At 37.4% G+C, this 17743-nt stretch overlaps 1 protein-coding gene across 1 annotated transcript in view; it reads right to left on the reverse strand.

The window, feature by feature from the left end:
* MNS1 (meiosis specific nuclear structural 1) overlaps positions 1–5448 on the reverse strand; it is a 41132-nt gene extending 35684 nt beyond the window's left edge. Inside the window, exons 1-3 of the mRNA XM_044662375.1 lie at positions 5227–5448; positions 2424–2551; positions 1476–1578 (exon numbers count right to left, since the gene is read on the reverse strand). Coding sequence (XP_044518310.1) covers positions 1476–1578; positions 2424–2551; positions 5227–5448 — 453 coding nt within the window. The remainder of the gene's footprint in view (positions 1–1475; positions 1579–2423; positions 2552–5226) is intronic.
* Between the last annotated feature and the right edge of the window lie 12295 nt (positions 5449–17743).

Below are 17743 nucleotides of genomic sequence, written 5' to 3' on the forward strand. Positions count from 1 at the left end.
AGAAAGAAAGAAAGAAAGAAAGAAAGAAAGAAAGAAAGAAAGAAAGAAAGAAAGAAAGAAAGAAAGAAAGAAAGAAAGAAAGAAAGAAAGAGGAAGGGAAGGAGGGAGGGAGGAAAGGAGGGAGGAAGGAAAGAAGGAAAGATGGAAGGGAGAAAGGGAGAAAGAAAGAGAGGAAAATCACAATTTTTGGAGAGGCTATGGGATGATGTGTGCTAATCCACTATTGGTGCAATTTGGAGCTATATCTTAAACAATACCAAAAAACTCAATTGTACATACCCTTTAATCTGGTTATACCACTATAGGACAAGATAGGCCCAGAAGGAAAGAAGAGAAAAGATATGCTCCCAGAATCAGTCACTATTTGCTCAGCTGTACAGTGCAAGATGCAGCCTACACTTTTTTCGTCCTCTCACCATTCAGTGCCTCATCCTCTCTACAACCATGACATCAAGACTGGAGTGACTGTACTTTAATAAAATCTGTATCCAATCTAGCTTCTCTATATTCATTAAGCAATTAATTATCTTAATCAATTTGTCATAAGAATGCAAGAAGATATTTCATGAGTAAAATTCCAATATAATGAATTTCAAATTATGTATATATTATTTTGTTGTAATAGAAGCTTAATATGAAAATGACTAGAAATCGCATTTCCAAAAAACCAAACTTGAAGGTCACCTAGTGAATTAACAACTACAAGGGTAGTAGAAAGGTGTCACATACATATGCACAAACATATTCCTCCTGTTCAGACAGCAATATGCAGATAGATAATTCTTGAGCTCTTCTATCATTATGCATGTCTTAGACATACAGTATACATGGAAAATGATTGGGGCAAAGAATAATACAATAAGGAGAGTAGAGTGGAATGCCTAAAGTGATTATCACTCTGAGGACAATAGAGAGCAACATGGTGGGAATGAAAAGACTGTAACACCTAACAAATATGGAACTGAGAAGAACTGGAGTAAAGGAAGTCATTTAAAGAAAAATGTGATTAAAAAAAAATGATAGGCTGATCATATGGAAAATGAGAATAAGAAATGATCAGTGGAGAGTCCATATACTTCTCTAGTATCCTCAAATAAGAAGAAACCCCCTTAGCACATTCAGTGGATTTCCGGGGGTGAAACTACTGGATGGGCATTGATGGATTGTAATTTGCATCACTGGAAAGAAACTTCCACATAGTAAGATTACAGATCCTTTTGAGAATGTACACATAACATACATGCACATTACTTCAACCCAAATTTTTTTTTGCTTAGGTCTCATATTTTTGAGACTCTATTTTTATGAGCATTATTAGGTTAGGAATTTAAACATACTACATTTAGATAGAATATCTTGTAAAGGGATGAAACTAAGTGTGGCAGGGTCAAAGAAATGTTAATGCCTAAGCTACAGTTTATTTCAGATCCATCCACGTAAAATAAAATTACATGTAATAAGAAAAAAAGTATTACTATCTGCTCATAGTTGATGGCTTCTTTTTCAACAATTTGTGCAGCTCTTTCTTTATTCATGTAAGCAGCTTTCAATTTTTTCTCCAATTCTCGAAGTTCAAGACTGTTAAAAAAAATTTTGTTTAACCAGTAAGAGATATTATTAGATAACTTCTTTAAGAACTACTCAAGAATCTATGTTTGAGGGGCAGCTAGGTGGCTCAGTGGATAGAAAGCCAGACCTAGAAACAGGAGGTCCTGAGTTCAAAAACAGCCTTTATGGCCTTAGATGCTTCCAATCTCTGTGACCTTAGGCAAGTCACAGATGTATATGTATATGGATATATGTGTGTATCTTTCCTATTACTTTGTAAACTCCAGGAGGTCAGGAACAAGATCAGAAAGACATTTTATTTAAATACTGTGGACTTCATGTTCTGTGGATGAAGGAAATGGTAGAGATGGGCTAAATGAATATTGTGATAAAGGGACATCCCTGAAAAATGTTTGTTTTTTTTTGTAATTTATCCTGGACATTAGCTTAATTACTTATCACTTAACAGGATTTCAAGAGAAAAAATTCCAGTTAGTTAAGTTTTCTGATTAGCTTCTAGCTAATGCAGGAATTTCTACTTTACTATGTAATGCCATGCTTTTTAAGTTACATATAAAAAATTAATAGGAAGGAGTATACTTATTACATGGGGTTAAAAAGTATTTTCTACCAGCATAAAATTTATCAAGAAATAGCCATTTAAAATATTTCCTCTTCTTTGAGATGAGTATTATGGTACTTGTAAATGTTTGAGCATAAAATAGCTTTAATTATAATTCTATAGAAATTTTGATTCAAATTATAGTATAAATTAAGTAAATTTAATAAAATTTAATTAAATAAATAAACTAAGTGTTGAATTCTATGAAATAAAATTTTATACGTAACTTGCAATTTTACAGAAATAAAAATACCTGTTTTCTCTTATTTGTTGCCTCATTTTTTCATCCTTTAGGCATTCATTCTTTAGTTTTGCCAACTCTGTAGCCAATTTTTGTTCTTGTTCCATTTGCATTGCCTTTATCCTTTTGTTTTCTTCTTCCTGGCCAAAGAAAATAATTTTAGATTTTCACCTCCAGAAATAGAAAATTGTATTTCATTTAGAGTCAGTTTTTCTATTACATTTTCAGCACAATATAATGCTCTCTTTTAGGGCAAAGATTGTTTTGTTTTTGTTTTTTATATCCTCAGATCCTAGTATGGTATCTTCATAGTAAATGTCTAATTGAATTAGACTAAACCTCCTCAAAAGCAAGGGCTACATCTTCTATTTTTGCTCACTCCCTACAGGGTGCCATGTAGATGGCTCTGTACAAGGTAAGTGTTTAATAAAGAATAATGACTAATTAAATACTGTTGTTAGCACAGCAGGAAAGGTAATGCATCTGAACCACAGAAGTGAGAAGGCATTACACAGATCTTTTTCACCAAAAAAGTAAACTGGCATTTCTAGCCAGACAGGAGTTGCATTCAGGCAAGAAGTTTAAATACAGGATGCAATATAAACATAACTAGTAGAATCTGAACCAAGACTTACAACTAGATTGAATGGTACATTGCTCTTTCAAAGTAGCATCTTCCTGGGTTAGCTTTGTACAAAGTACAATTAAAAGGAACTCTGGGACAAGTGGTATGTACCTGACATATATGAAAAAGCCAAGGACTGAAAAAGCAAATTCCTGAGAAACAGAAACTTGAGCAGTTAATTTTGGAATTAGTGAAGGATTTTAGCCTTCTGAATATTTCACGAGGAACTGTTTTCTTCTACATTTCCCTCAATGAAAACCTTCCCTGGCTTCTAATTGTTCCTAGGGAAAAATACAAGCTACTCAGAGTAACATTTAAAATCCTCCATGATCAGGCTCCAACCTAACTTTTAACTCCTTTTTCACATTACTCCCTTTCACACACTTGGTTCCAGTCAAACTGATCTACTAGTTATTTTTAAAACTCAAAATGCAATATCCCACCTCTATGCATTCTGAGACTATTGCCTATGCGGAGGTTCTTTTTTCTTTTAAAACTCAAATCAGGCTAACTCCTCTGTGAAGCTTTCTCTAGTCCCAACGTAACACATTCTCTCCCTCAACAAATTTTCATAGAGCATTTTGTTCCAACCTCTTCTTTGTCTTTACCACATTCTGCATTGAATATTTATTTGTATATATGGTACAGTCACCATAGTGGACTGTGAATTCTATTGAGGGAAGGATAACACCTTAAATATGTACATCAATATTTCAATGATTTGGTGATCTCATAAATTTGGGTATTTCCTACAATAACCTTTACATTTTCATCGAATGTAACTCTTATTAATGTCTTACCTCCATTCCTCCATAAATGCATTGGAGGCTTTCCTATTTGTCTTTATTAGCCAGTGGATACCAAAATAGAACTTTGGCTTTCTTGCTCTCAATAAATGACTGACTCATTTCCTTTTCCTATCATTCCCTAGAAGATATTCCTAGGGCACTTCTTTAGGCAACTCATTATTGGTAATATTTTGCTACCTATTTGTGTCCATCACAAATGTCTTCATCATGCCATTTTGGGCTACCCATAATTATGATTCTTCAGATTGTAGGGTTCAGTTAGAAAAAAATTGATATTGAAAAGATGAGTCTTTGTTTCAGGAAGCAGCTTGGGATGGTGGAAATCAATGAACAATTCCGTGAATTCAATACAACCCATTGTCTTCACCTGTTCAATTCTGGGCCCACCTTACTGTTCATCTATAAAGTCTGCCCACAACATATGCCCACAATAATTTAGACTAATTCAATAGATTATTATTCCAGTTGTAATCATAAGGTATCATTTGTTGAAATGGTTTTTCTGTATGAACTATAACAAACTCTTTGAGTTGTTTTGGAGCTATGTTAACTTTATAGTATTCAGAGATGATGCAATCAATAGAATGTTATCTACAAACAAAAAATCTTGGGTTCTTTAGAATCTATAATCTATCTTCTATTTGCATTTTGCAATAAATAACATCTTTGGTAAGCATATATCTTCTTTTTATGGCTTGCTTGATGTTAACAAGGGATTTGAACAGGGTATTTCTGTTGTTAACTCTTTCAAAGAATTTCGTATCATCTCAACATATATGGGAGCCAATTTATTGAAGGAGAGACTTTCTAGAAGCATTTTAGTCTACCAATTTAAGTGTTTTTTTAAAAAATCATTCAGTGGGATCTTGAAATCTCTGAATTTTTAGTAAGAGACAAAAAAATTTTTAAAAAGTATCATGATAGTACCTCAAAAAGAGTAAAAGATCCAAAAGTTAGCTTCTATTGTGTTGAGTCAATCCTCTATGAAAGAATTAAGACAAGAAAAAGAATTGCACAGGAGATATAGAGGGACTGTGAGATGTACCAAAGGACCTAAAGAACTGAGAAAAGAAATCTTTGTATTAAGATTAAATAATGCTTGCTGGGAAGTAGAATGGTATAGTTCAAGAAAAAAAGAAGTGGAAGTTAAGAATTACAGCTTTCCAATAAATAATCTTATTCTAAGGTTATTGTGAAGAAAGCATTTTGTAAAACCTAAAGCTCTCTCTAAGAGCAAATTATTATTACTATTATTACCTGGTATTACTTTCAATGCTGTAATTATTAAGGTTGTAATTAATGTTAATTGCATATATTCATTGCTTTTCAGTAGAAATGGGAAGAAAAAGTAATCTGGGATACTATATTGGGAAGTAGTTACCTTTTGAATAGCCTCTTCCATATCTAATTCAAATTGTTCATCCTGTTGTAAACGGAGGATTCTTTTCCGTGCAATGCGTTCTTCATTTGCCAACATCACCTTCTGTAATTTGCCTAGTTCCCCCAGCTTTATTTGCTCCTGGTTTTGTATTTTTTTGAGGAGGTTTTCATTTACTAATTTTTGATGTTTTTCTGCAACAGTCAGCTTTCGTTTTCCTGGCATAGCCTGAAATGAAAAAAAAAAATACCATTTATTTCCTTATTTTTTTTCCATAAAATGCCAATTAGCAAACCTAAACTGAGAGGATCAAATGAGATGTTTATTTTTTTTAAAACTTTGCAACCCTTAAAGTGTAATATATATCAGCTATTATTATTATTATTATGTAAAGTCCTGTCAAGTGGTTTCATGTTGTTTTCCATCATTTGAAATGGGGTATAAGGAAAGGGTGAAATAGAGAAAGATGAGAGAGGACAAAGGAGTAATGATTCGAAAAAGAGGAGGAAAGAGTAGAGGATGAAAAACATCCAGACGAATACCAGTATTAAGTTTAAAAGTTGATTATGACCTGAAAATGCTTTAATTTTTCTTCCTAAATTCAGAGAACTGTACACTGATAATTAAGAAGAGGGTAAGTCAACACACTGCCTCTTACTACCCAACTGCTTTCCTGAAGTATCACTGTCAAAATCTCCTAACAATCGCAGTAAACCTATGGGCTAATGAAATCTTCAAAGGGTGAGATTTTATTTACTTTGAGTGTCCTCTCCACCCATGTGCCAAAGAACAAAAGACCTGGAAGCCTGTGCTCTTGCAGAAGATAAATGAATGGAGAAGAAGGCAAATCATGCTTTCTTGGTGTTGTTAGATATAAACTAGATTCAGGATTCCTGAGTAGCAGGATGGTAAGAGGGGCCGGGGAGGAGGAGTAGAAGGAAGATGAGGAGATTAGGCGAGGAGGAAGAGGTGAGGGAGGAGGCAGAAGTGAAAGGAAGAGGAGAGGAAGGAAGGGGAGGACAGAAAGGTAGCCCTGAGGGCCCCCAGCGTCCAAGCAGGAGCTAGTGTCTCACCCAGGGAGCCTCATGTTTTGAATCCCAGGTCCCACTTACCATCTTGGCTAATGAAAAGCACCGTAAGCCGCAGTGAACTCGAAACTTCCTTTCGCGACCAAAACCGAAGGGCCCGGGAACACCTACACTATTACTGCAAGAAGCCGAGTCCTTCCCGCTTTCTTGTTTACAACACGTAGCCCGGGTAACAGTCACAGCTCAAATTGAACTGGCACAGGCGCCTTAGAGACTGCGTTCAGGCCGCGACCTCCCATTGGTTGGCCAGGACGCCCAATCAGCGCCTCTGGGTGGGGTCGCAAGTGTACGGGAAGAGATTGGTTTGAGAATGGATGCTGGTTGCAGGTGACTATCATTGTATGGTCTGAGGTCGTTCTGTTCAGGAATGAGCCACGTATCCGAGTTACTTAGATGAGCCCAAACTCCTTCCAAACACAGATTTTTGGGAATGTGTATGAAGCGTGGAAGACTTTCCATTTAGCCTGTTTCTTGATTACTCATTGTCTTCTGGGTTCCTCCATCTCTTGGGGGAGCATAAGAATAGGGGCGTGAGGGCGTGAAGGAATTGTGAGAACGTTGTTCCTCCTGCATTTGGTGTCTTCGTGGTTACTGGCTGGGGGAAGAAAGCAAGATCTGATGTAATTTCAAAGAACCAACCTTGTTCTAGCAGTACGTCTAGGTCTCCCACCCAGCTGTTTGTATATTCAAGTAGATCTGCTAATTTACTACTCTGGAAACTTGTGTGTTTGTAATGGAAACTGATAAATGGGTTCCTTCCACTTGTTTCATATGGACAAGCAATAAAGATGATGCCATGTGATTGGCCAAGTTCATTTCATTCCCTCCCCCATCTCACCACTTCCCCTCTCATCTCTGCCTCCAGTTATTTAAAAGACTTTAACAATTAAATTGGACTGGTGACTTTAGGACTATAGGCTCGGTAGCTTACTGATCAAGTGAAGAAAATGGTTGATTCTTTTTTAGATTCAACCTTAGTTTACTGCTTCACAAACATTTAGGAATGCAAACATTTGGAAGGTCTTGGCAAAGTCCCAGTTGCAGAGTGGTGGAATGTATTGGATTTGGACTCACAGGACCTGTCTTTTTATCCCTTCTTTGCTAATTCCAGACATTCCTAATTATGCCCCATACTTGGGACAGTTATGTGTTAGAGGATAGAGTGCCAAGCCTGAAGAATGGAAGACTCATCTTCCTGAGTTCAAATATGACTTCAGACACTTCCTAGGCTAGTCACCTAACTGTGTTTGCCTCAGTTTCCTCATCTGCAAAATGATCTGGAGAAGGAAATGTCAAACTACTCCAGTATCTTTGCCAAGAAAAACCCAAATAGGGTCACAAAGAGTCAGACAGGACTGAAAAGGACTGAAGAACATACCCTATACCTAGACTGCACTCCTCTCAGGTTTCTACCTCTAGGCTTCCCTGGCTTTATTCAAGTCTCACTCAGCTGAAATCACAACTTCTGCAAGAAGCTTTTTCCAATCCCCCTTTAATACTAGTACCTTCCCTCATATTCTCCAATTTGCCTGTATATAACCGGTTTGCATGTTGTCTCCCCTATTAGACTGTGAGCTCCTTGAGGGAAGGAACTGTTTTGTTGTTTGCTTTCATTTTTCTCAGAGCTTGGTATAGTGCCTAGCACATAGTAAGCTCTTAATAAATGCTGTTGACTTACTTTGCTTTACTACTATTTACCTGTATGACTGGACAAGTCATTTAATATCTTTAGGCTTTAGAAATCAAAGCTCATTGTACTGGGTGATTTCTAAATGCTCTCCCCCAGCTCTAGTTATTATACTTATGAGTCAAATTTGCTGCAGAATTGTTTACAGTGCAAAAAATGTTTTGTAACTGGGAAGTTTTCATCCATACATCTTATGGCACTTTATGCTTCAAAAACAAAGCACGATGATCCAACAAAACAATTTGGAACTTTCCCCAGAGGTTTATAAAATTGTGTATATCCTTTAATCCAACAATGCTACCACTAGGTGTATATTCCAAAGAGATTTTTTTAAAGGGAAAAGTAGTACAAAATATTTATTGCAGCTCTTTTTGTGGTGGCAAAGAACTGTAAATTAAGAGGACATCCATCATTTGGAGAATGGCTAAACACATTGTTTTATATTATTATAAGGGAATATTATTGTGCTATAAGAAATGAGCAGGATGATTTTTATAAAAAACCTAGAAAGACATACATTAACTGATGCAAAGTGAAGTGAGCAGAACCAAGAGAACATTTTACACTGTAAGAGCAATATTGTGTGATGTGATCAACTATAAATGACTTAGCTATTTTCAGCAATTCAGTGATCTAAGACAATTCCAAAGGACTCAGAACAATAATTGCAATTCACCTCCAAAGAAAGAACTGAAGGAATCTGAATGCAGATTGAATCATACTATTTTTTACTTTATTTATTTTTGTTTTATAGGAGTCTTTTCCCACAAGAAGACCAATTTGGAAATATAGTTTACATTATGGCATAAGTATGGTATACATCAAATTACTTACCATCTCAGGGGAGGAGGAAGGGAGGGAGAGAGGGAAAGATTTTGGAATTCATAGTTTGGAAAATGAATGTTAAAAATATGTAAAATTAGAAAAAATATTATATAAGAAAAAACAAAGCACAAATTTATACTTGTATTACTTTGTAAAACAACATATAAACCAAACCATAGGAAGCTATCAAGTATTGCCTATGTGTATATTTTCATCTTTAATAAACTAACTCTTCATCAAAAGTGGCCAGCCGATATATATATATATATATATATATATATATACTTGGTACTAGACTGTATTCCTAGAAATTATATTCTTATCAAGGCAGTACATAAGAGCACTAGATTTAGAGTCAGAAAGGCCGGAATTCAAAGTCTGTCTCAGATACTTGCTAGCTGTGACCCTGAGCAAGTCACTTAACGACTCTGAGCCTCAGTTGATTCATTTGTAAAATAGAGTTAAAAATAGCACCTGCTTTACAAAGTCGTTATGAGGATCAAATGAGATAATATGTGTGCAACTCCTTGTAAACCTTAAAGCACTACTTAAATGCTAGGTTAATATTCTTACTAAGCATTTATTAAGCACCTACTATGTTCTAGGTATTGTACTAAGCCCTGGGGATTCAAAGAAAAGCTGCATTAACATTTGATGAAGCTGTGACTGCTGGACACATTTGTCTGCTCAGGCCTTTTATCTGTCTTTGCAGAGCAAAAGCAGCTCCTGGAAGTGGAAATGTATTTGGATGCAGGTAGGACTCATATGCACCCACCACAGGTGCAATGATGGAGATTCAGGGCACGTGTATTCAGCTCTAGGGGGTTCAGCTTCAGATCCACCCCCACTCTCCAGGGCTCAGCTATCTCCTGCGTGACTTCCCGTCACTTTGACTGTCATTGATGTTGCCAGAACTTTCCCATCCTCACTGTCATTGTGCTCTTCAGCTCCTTGCAGTGGGTATGGGGCAGCATGTGGCCCAGGTACCACCTCATCTTGCCAGTGACTAACCAAGGGGATGATTCCTAACTAGAAAACCTAGAGTTGGGAAGATGTGAGTTCTACTCTGGCCTCAGACGTTTACTAGCTGTGTGTCCCTAAGCATGCCACTTTTCTCAACTATAAAATAATCTGGAGAAGGAAATGGCAAACCACTCCAGGATCTTCACCAAGAAAACCCTAAATGCAATCTTGAAGAGTCAGGTTCATGTCTGAAGACTGAATAACAGTCCCTCGTACCTGGATATCTCTCCTCTCTCATCACTGCCTCCTGATTCCTCAGTTTCCTTCAAGTTTCAGATAAAATTTTACATTCTACAAGAAGCCTTTCCCTCTCTACCTCAATTCTAATGCTTTTCCTTTATGATAATCTCCAATTTATCCTGTACATATCTCATTCGTACACATTAGTTTGCATGTTTTCTTCCTTATTAGATTATTAACTCCTTGAGATCGGGGACTGTTTTTGCTTTTTTGTTATTGTTGTTGTTTTGGGTGTGAAAAAAAGTTTATTATGGGGAAAAAAGGCAAGGATCCTCCCAGAAGCCAGAACCATCTCTGATCTCCTGATCCAAGCCCTCTTCATTAAGAAGCTGCAATTCCAGCCCTTCCTTCTCTGGCAGCGGGACTCAGATTCTGTCTTGTTCAATATCTCTGAACTGGGAATTTCTGAGTATTCTCCTAGGTTCTATTTCACATAGAGATTGCCCAGAGTAGTATAAGGTATTGAACATCATGATATTGTGGCCCCCTTCTTGAATTTTGTTTGCCTATTGAGTTTCTACCCAAACTTCAGGATCCAGCTACAATCTAACCAGCTACAATTGCACCTCCTTCACCAAATATTCCTGATTACCCCTCCATTAGAAATATCTTCCTTCCATCATGCATAGCATTTCATACCTTTCTAATGCATTTATGCTCTATTTTGTTTTATAATTGTTTGTATATGTGCCATATTCAATGGGTCCTCCCTAATTCTGCCCAATTTTAAGTTCCATAAGGACAAAGGACTGTATTCTTTTTTTCCCCATATTCTGGATTGATAAATATCTACTCCAGTGTCTAGCAGAACATTTAAGGCACAAAGTTAATATTTGTAGACTCAAATCATCCTATCCATAGAGATGGGGAGGACCATAATTACACTTTTTGGTCAGATACAGGCATATGACATATGTTATCATACTTTTACTTTCTAGTTGAATCTAATAATTATAATGATCATGAGCCTTTACTATTTACTGATAGGTATACTATGTATTATATTAGTATAGCCCTACTGCAAGGCAGGTTTGATGATCTTTGAAAGAATGGGCAAGGAGAAGTGACTCCTGATTGGCTGAGAGACTTTTAGGAGAGAGAAGCAGCAATCATAAGTGAGTTGGTGCAAGAAAAGAGAAGGCACAGGCTTTGAATTGAAAGTACTGTATTGCATTTGGAGAATGGCACACTGCTTTAAATAATTACTAGCTCATCTCTGAAATAAAAATGCATCTTTTAACATAATTATTCTCTTAGTGATTTTATATGACTAAATCATGGAACACTATGGCCTGAAGCATAAAAGTTCCAGGTGACCTAAAGAACAACAAAGAAACGTATAAAGGAAATGAGGAGGCTGCTGCATATGACAATGCACTAACTTGTATAAAACTGTTGTTAAAAATATCATTCAGGATAGGTGTAATGGTCAAGTAAGGTGGATCAGTCATGTAGTAAGAGCAAGAAATAACAAGTATACAATCAGTACTAAAATGATACCTGAAGAAAATTTAGAAATTTCCTGTGAATAATTTATAGGAAGACATAGACAAGAATTCCATAGAATTAACAAGAATTTGTGAGGCAACTAATGAGTTAGGTGGCACAATGGATAGATAGCTGGACCTGGAGTCATAAAGACCTGAGGTCAAATTTAGCCTCAGATACTTATTAGTTGTGTGGCTTTGGGTTAACTCTTCTGCCTTGGTACCACTACACAGTACTGATTCTAAGAATGAATAAAGTGCTTTAAAAAAAAGGAAGAAAGTGTGTTACCATAAACAAATTAGAGGAGCACAAAATCATTTACCTATGGATTATGGAAGAATTTATGTCCAAAAAAGATAGAGAATATACAAGATGTAAAATAGATAACTTGACTACATTAAAATGTTTTTGCACAAACAAAATCAGTGCAACCAAGACTAGAAGGGAAAGAGAAAGCATTTTTATAGCAGGTGCCTCTGACAGAGGCCTCATTTCTTGAGAATTCAAATATATAGAGTCAAATTTATAAGAATACAAAGAATTTTCCAATTGACAAATGGTCAAAGGATATGAATGAGCAGTTTTCAGATGAAGAAATTAAAACTATCTTAAGTCATATGAAAAAATGCTCCAAATCATTATTAATTAAGGAAATGCAAATTAAAACAACTCTGAGGTAACATCTTACATCTATCAGACTGGCTAATATGACAAGAAAGGAAAATGATAAATGTTAGAAAAGATATGGAAAAATTGAGACATTAATACACTATTAGTGGAGCTATAAACTGATACAACCATTCTGGAGAGCAATTTTGAACCATGCCCAAAGGGCCATAAAACTGCTTCTACCCTTTGACCCAGCAATACCACTACTAGGTCTGTATCCCAAAGAGATCAAAGATAATAGAAAAAGACCAACTTGTACAAAAATATTTATAGGAGCTCTTTTTTGTAGTGTTAAAGTCCTAGAAACTGAAAAGATACTCTTCAGTTGGGGAATGGCTAAACAAGTTGTGGTAAATGATTATAATGCAATACTATTGTGCTATAAGAAATGATGAACAAGATGAACACAAAAACACCTGGAAAGGGGGCAGCTGGGTAGTTCAGTGGATTGAGAGTCAGGCCTACAGATGGGAGGTCCTAGGTTCAAATCTGACCTCAGCCACTTCTCAGCTGTGTGACCCTGGGCAAGTCACTTGACCCCCATTGCCTACCCTTACCACTCTTCTGACTTGGAGCCAATACACAGTATTGACTCCAAGACAGAAGGTAAGGGTTTAAAAAAAAAAACAAAAAAACACCTGGAAAGACTTCTATGAAGCGGTACAAAATAAAGTAAGCAGAACCAGGAGAACGTTGTACACAGTAAAAGCAATAATGTATGATGATCGACTGTGAATGACTTAACTATTATTAGCAAGGCAAGGATCTAGGACAACTGCAAGGGACTCATGACAAAAAAAAAAAAAAGGCTATCCACCACCACAGAAGAAATCGACAGAGTCTGAATGCAGATAGAAGCATACCATTTTTTTAAACCTTCCACCTTCTGCCCCCAGCATGTCATTTTTCACTTTATTTCTTCTTTGAATTTTTTTCTAGTGTAATATGGCTTCTTTCACAACATTATGAACATGGAAGTAAGTATTGTTTGATAGCACATGTACAGCCTATATCAGTGATGGTAAACCTATGGTACATGTGACAAAGATGGCATGCAGAAAGCTCTCTGTGGACACAAGTGCTGCCCTCCCTCCCTCACCCCCTCCTTCACCCCCAGAGTTTATTACTAGAAAGGCAGAGGGACTCAGGAAGAGCTGCTCCCCTCCCTCTCTCCCTCATGCTTGATGACACTTTTTTACACCTCCCACCCCTCTGTCCAGCATCCCAATGGGACCCCACAGAGGGTGAGATGGATGGCTCACAGGAAGCAGAGCTGGAGGGGAGAAGAGTGCTCAGGCCACTCCCCTCTTCTTCCCTACACTCACTGACAACATTCTTCACATTCCCTGCCCCTCTGCCCAGCAGCCCAATGGTAATGCTTCCTCCCTCTAAGGGGGGACAGGACATATCCAACATGTGGTGTGGGGGGAGGGGCACAGCACATGGTCTCTAAAAGGTTCGCCATCACTGGCCTCTATCATATTACTTGCCATCTTGAGTGAGGTTGAAGGGTGGAAGGAAAAAGAGAGCATAGATTGTAAAATGTCATAAAATAATAATTAAAAATTATAATGATGTAATCTGGAAAAACGTTTTAAAAACACAAGTACATGTAAAAATATAAACAGCATAAATGTAAAGTTGTTAAATACAAATACATACAAAGTTGTTAAATATAAGGGAGTTCAGAAAGGATGGCACTAACAGTTAAGGATATCAGGAAATGCCTCATGCAGAATATGGTGCCTGAATTATACTTTAAAGGAAGAGAGGGACTTTATGAGAGGGAGGTGAGGAGTAAAGACATCCCAGACATAGAGAATGGTCCTAGTGCAAGGGTGCAGAGACAGGAGTGAAGAAGAAAGCCAAGCTGGCTAGATCATACAGCATGTTGGAGGAGCAATGTCCAGAGAGGATAGAAAGGGAAGTGGAGGAGTGTATGGGTCATAATTGGTGGCACAGAACACAAGAGGAGTACTCAATAATCAAAATATGTAATAATCAGACATCAAAGTTTTGAAATACCTTTTTTTATAAAGCTCCTGTTGCCTATGGGCTCATTGTTGTCAAGCAGTGATAAAAGATATACTGCATGTGTTTTAGGAAGAATCTGCAAGACATGTTATCATCACATGGGTTCCATCTTTGTTATACTGTCTCCTGGCTCCAAAGCATCACAGATCCCATGTCTTACAAAAACCCAGGGCAGCACAGACGTGCCATATGAGCTCTTATAACTGCTCTCTGCAAAGGTTCTGTTCCAGGATTATAAAGAACAAATGTAAAGAAATAGGAAAGATTCCTGGACCAGCCTAGCCCTATCTCCTTGTCTAACCATTTGATTTCATGCTTTCCCATATATTGCACTATAAAGAACACACACACACACACACACACACACACACACACACACACACACACACACACACACTACAACTACAACTAGCTAGTTAGCATTTTTATAGAGAGAGTTCTAGGATTTTCAAAAAGTTTTACCAAGATTGTCTCATTTGATTTTTGCAATAAACTTGAGAAGGAGGTGATATTTTTATCCCCATTTTACAGCTGAAGAAATGAGGCAAGCAGAGGATGTCTCTTGCCCAGGGTCACACAGTCAGTGTCTGAGGTCAGATTTGAATGCAGGTCTTCCAATCCAAGTCTAGTGTTTTATTTATTATGCCATCTAGCTACCTATATAGTATATAGGTTACCATTGTATCTAAGTGCCTAATTAATCTGAAGCCTAACTTAAATACCTCCTCTCCTTTGACTGTATTCCTTCACCCCTTGCTCTCATTTCAAGCATTTTTCACTGCAAGAAAATCTTCTGGATCATCAAATAATCATAGTACTAAAGTGATTATCCCAATGAAGAAAAGGAGTGATTAAGGAGGTTGAATGAAGTCTTTGCTTTTCTCTTTTCTAAGAAAAACTTTAAGCAAGGATTTCATTCTTGAACTGTCTTTTGAAGCAGATCAATGTATTAGATCATTTGTTCAATTAATAAGCATTTATTTATATTTTAATCTGGATGCAATGGGGAGCCACTGAAGATGGTTAAGTAGAAGATAGACATGATCCTCTGCTTTAAGAAAGTCACTTTGATGATAAACCCAAAGATTCCAGCTTTGGGGACAAAAATCCACTATTAGACAAAAACTGCTGGGAAAATTGGAAAACAGTGTGGAAGAGATTAGGTATAGATCAACATCTCACACCCTTCACCAAGATAAATTCAGAATGGGTGAATGACTTGAATATAAAGAAGGAAACTATAAGTAAATTAAGTGAACACAGAATAGTATACCTGTCAGATCTGTGGGAAAGGAAAGATTTCAAGACCAAGCAAGAGTTAGAAAAAATTACAAAATGTAAAATAAATAATTTTGACTACATTAAATTAAAAAGGTCTTGTACAAATAAAACCAATGCAACAAAAACTAGAAGGGAAACAGCAAATTGGGAAAAAATCTTTATAACAAAAAACTCTGACAAAGGTCTAATTACTCAAATATATAAGGAGCTAAGTTAAAAAAAAAAACATCAAGCCATTCCCCAATTGATAAATGGTGTAAGAAGCTAGACAAGCAATACATTTTTGGAACTGACAGATGGAAAACGGAAGGGGAAGAGAAAATGACAGCTGACCTGACTGCAAAGACTTCTGGGAGGAGAACCAACCGATCTCTCAAGCTTTGGGTTGACAGTGAAGGAGGGAAGTTGAATTTTGGAGCTGAGGACTTACAAAGTGAAATCTGAAGGGTTTTCTTTAGACCTTCAGTGAAGATAAACTATTCCACTTGATATCTATCAGTTCCTGAGCACAAATACATAACATCAATTTCTTCAGTTTGGTCAGGGGGTCTGGACTTCAGTGGGGAGCCGACCCCTGGGACCCACAAATCTTGCCTTGGACATTGCCTTGCTATATATTACTCTTTAGTTAGCAATAATTCTAGTCATAGGAATATTGTTTGGGGATTGGGTCAGAGAAGCTGGGATTTGGAGGAATGCACATGAATCTCTGCTAATACCCTGCCCAGTGAAGGACTGAAAGGGGATTTTAGGGAACCACCTGCACCCCTTTCCCTGACACCCTCATCTTTCATTCCTTGATTATTTGTTCCTGAAATAAACCCTTATTAGTTCATTTAGTCAGATCTGTGTTACTAGAGTGGAGGGAGACAGGATGTGTGGGTTGAGGGAGGAAGGAGAGCAGACCTTCATTTTGAACCTTCTTCCAGTTGAGGATATCAGGGGAGGCTTCAGTGTGCACAGCTTGGCACAAACATTTTATTGGGGTCACACTTGTTTCCACTTATAAAGAACACATTCCTCTAACTACCCTGCCCCAGCATGATCATCTAGGGCAGTGATTCCCAAAGTGGGCGCAACCACCCCCTGGTGGGTGCTGCAGCGATCCAGGGAGGCGGTTATGGCCACACTTTTTTTGTATTACATTCTATTCTGAGTTCAATAAATAGTTACATAATTTCTGGGGCACTAAGTAATATTTTTCTGGCCAGGGGGCGGTAAACCAAAAAAGTTTGGGAACCACTGATCTAGGGGAACCCCAATTTTAGAGCAACCCCAATTTGTCTCCCTAGTAAAGAGGGGTGGCCGTGTGAGAGAAGTGGCCCTTATACATCAACCAGGGGGCTACCAAATACACCCCCATCCTCCTAACTCCCTTCTTACATTAGTGACAAGCCAAAACCCAGAAACAACAAAAAGAACAAGTCTAATAAAGAAAAACCTGAGTAGCAGATAGACAGCAGCCCTCTTGGGTGGGGCTTACTACAGAATCTCAATAGAAACAAATCTCTTGTGAAAGGCAGGGCAATAGACAGACTTAAAGGAAAAGACAGAGATTTGAGAACATGGAATGGGCTATGGGAAGAACACTGTTTATACTGATTAGCATCTCTTGCTAATTTATTCATTCTGGAGAATGTTGTATGCGTTGTGGGTAGATTCCATACTATGTACTGCAATTAATATACCCAATTGACACTCACCAATGGCTGAAATTAGAACTGGAAAAAGTATTTGCTTTCATTCCCACAACTATGGCAGTCCTAGCATCCTTTCTCCAATTCTACTGGATCTTTGAAAAGCTTATGGGGCAAATCTTGGGGTACAAGGCAGAAGAGAAAGTGACTTTATACTGAAGGAAGAACTAGCAAAGATGATTTAGGCAGAGATGGCAAAGCATTTAAATGGGGAAAAGGCACAAGAACAAGAAAACATAATGCAATTAGTGGACACAGACGGAACTAGCCAGCAGGGGACCAAAGCTAAGGAGGATAATATAGTAAAAGGAGCAGAGGCACCAGTTCCCATACTGCCTTTCCAAGATTGTACTATTTTACAGCCAAATGCAGGAATAGTTCGTTTAAAGACCCACAAGCCTTTTTCCAGCGGAGATTTAGAAAGTTTGAAGAATCGCATGCCCAATTAGAACGATTCCCCCCACATATACATGAACGAATTTAAGTGG

This window comes from Gracilinanus agilis, chromosome 2 (genome assembly GCF_016433145.1).
Source record: "Gracilinanus agilis isolate LMUSP501 chromosome 2, AgileGrace, whole genome shotgun sequence".
Lineage (NCBI taxonomy): Eukaryota > Metazoa > Chordata > Mammalia > Didelphimorphia > Didelphidae > Gracilinanus > Gracilinanus agilis.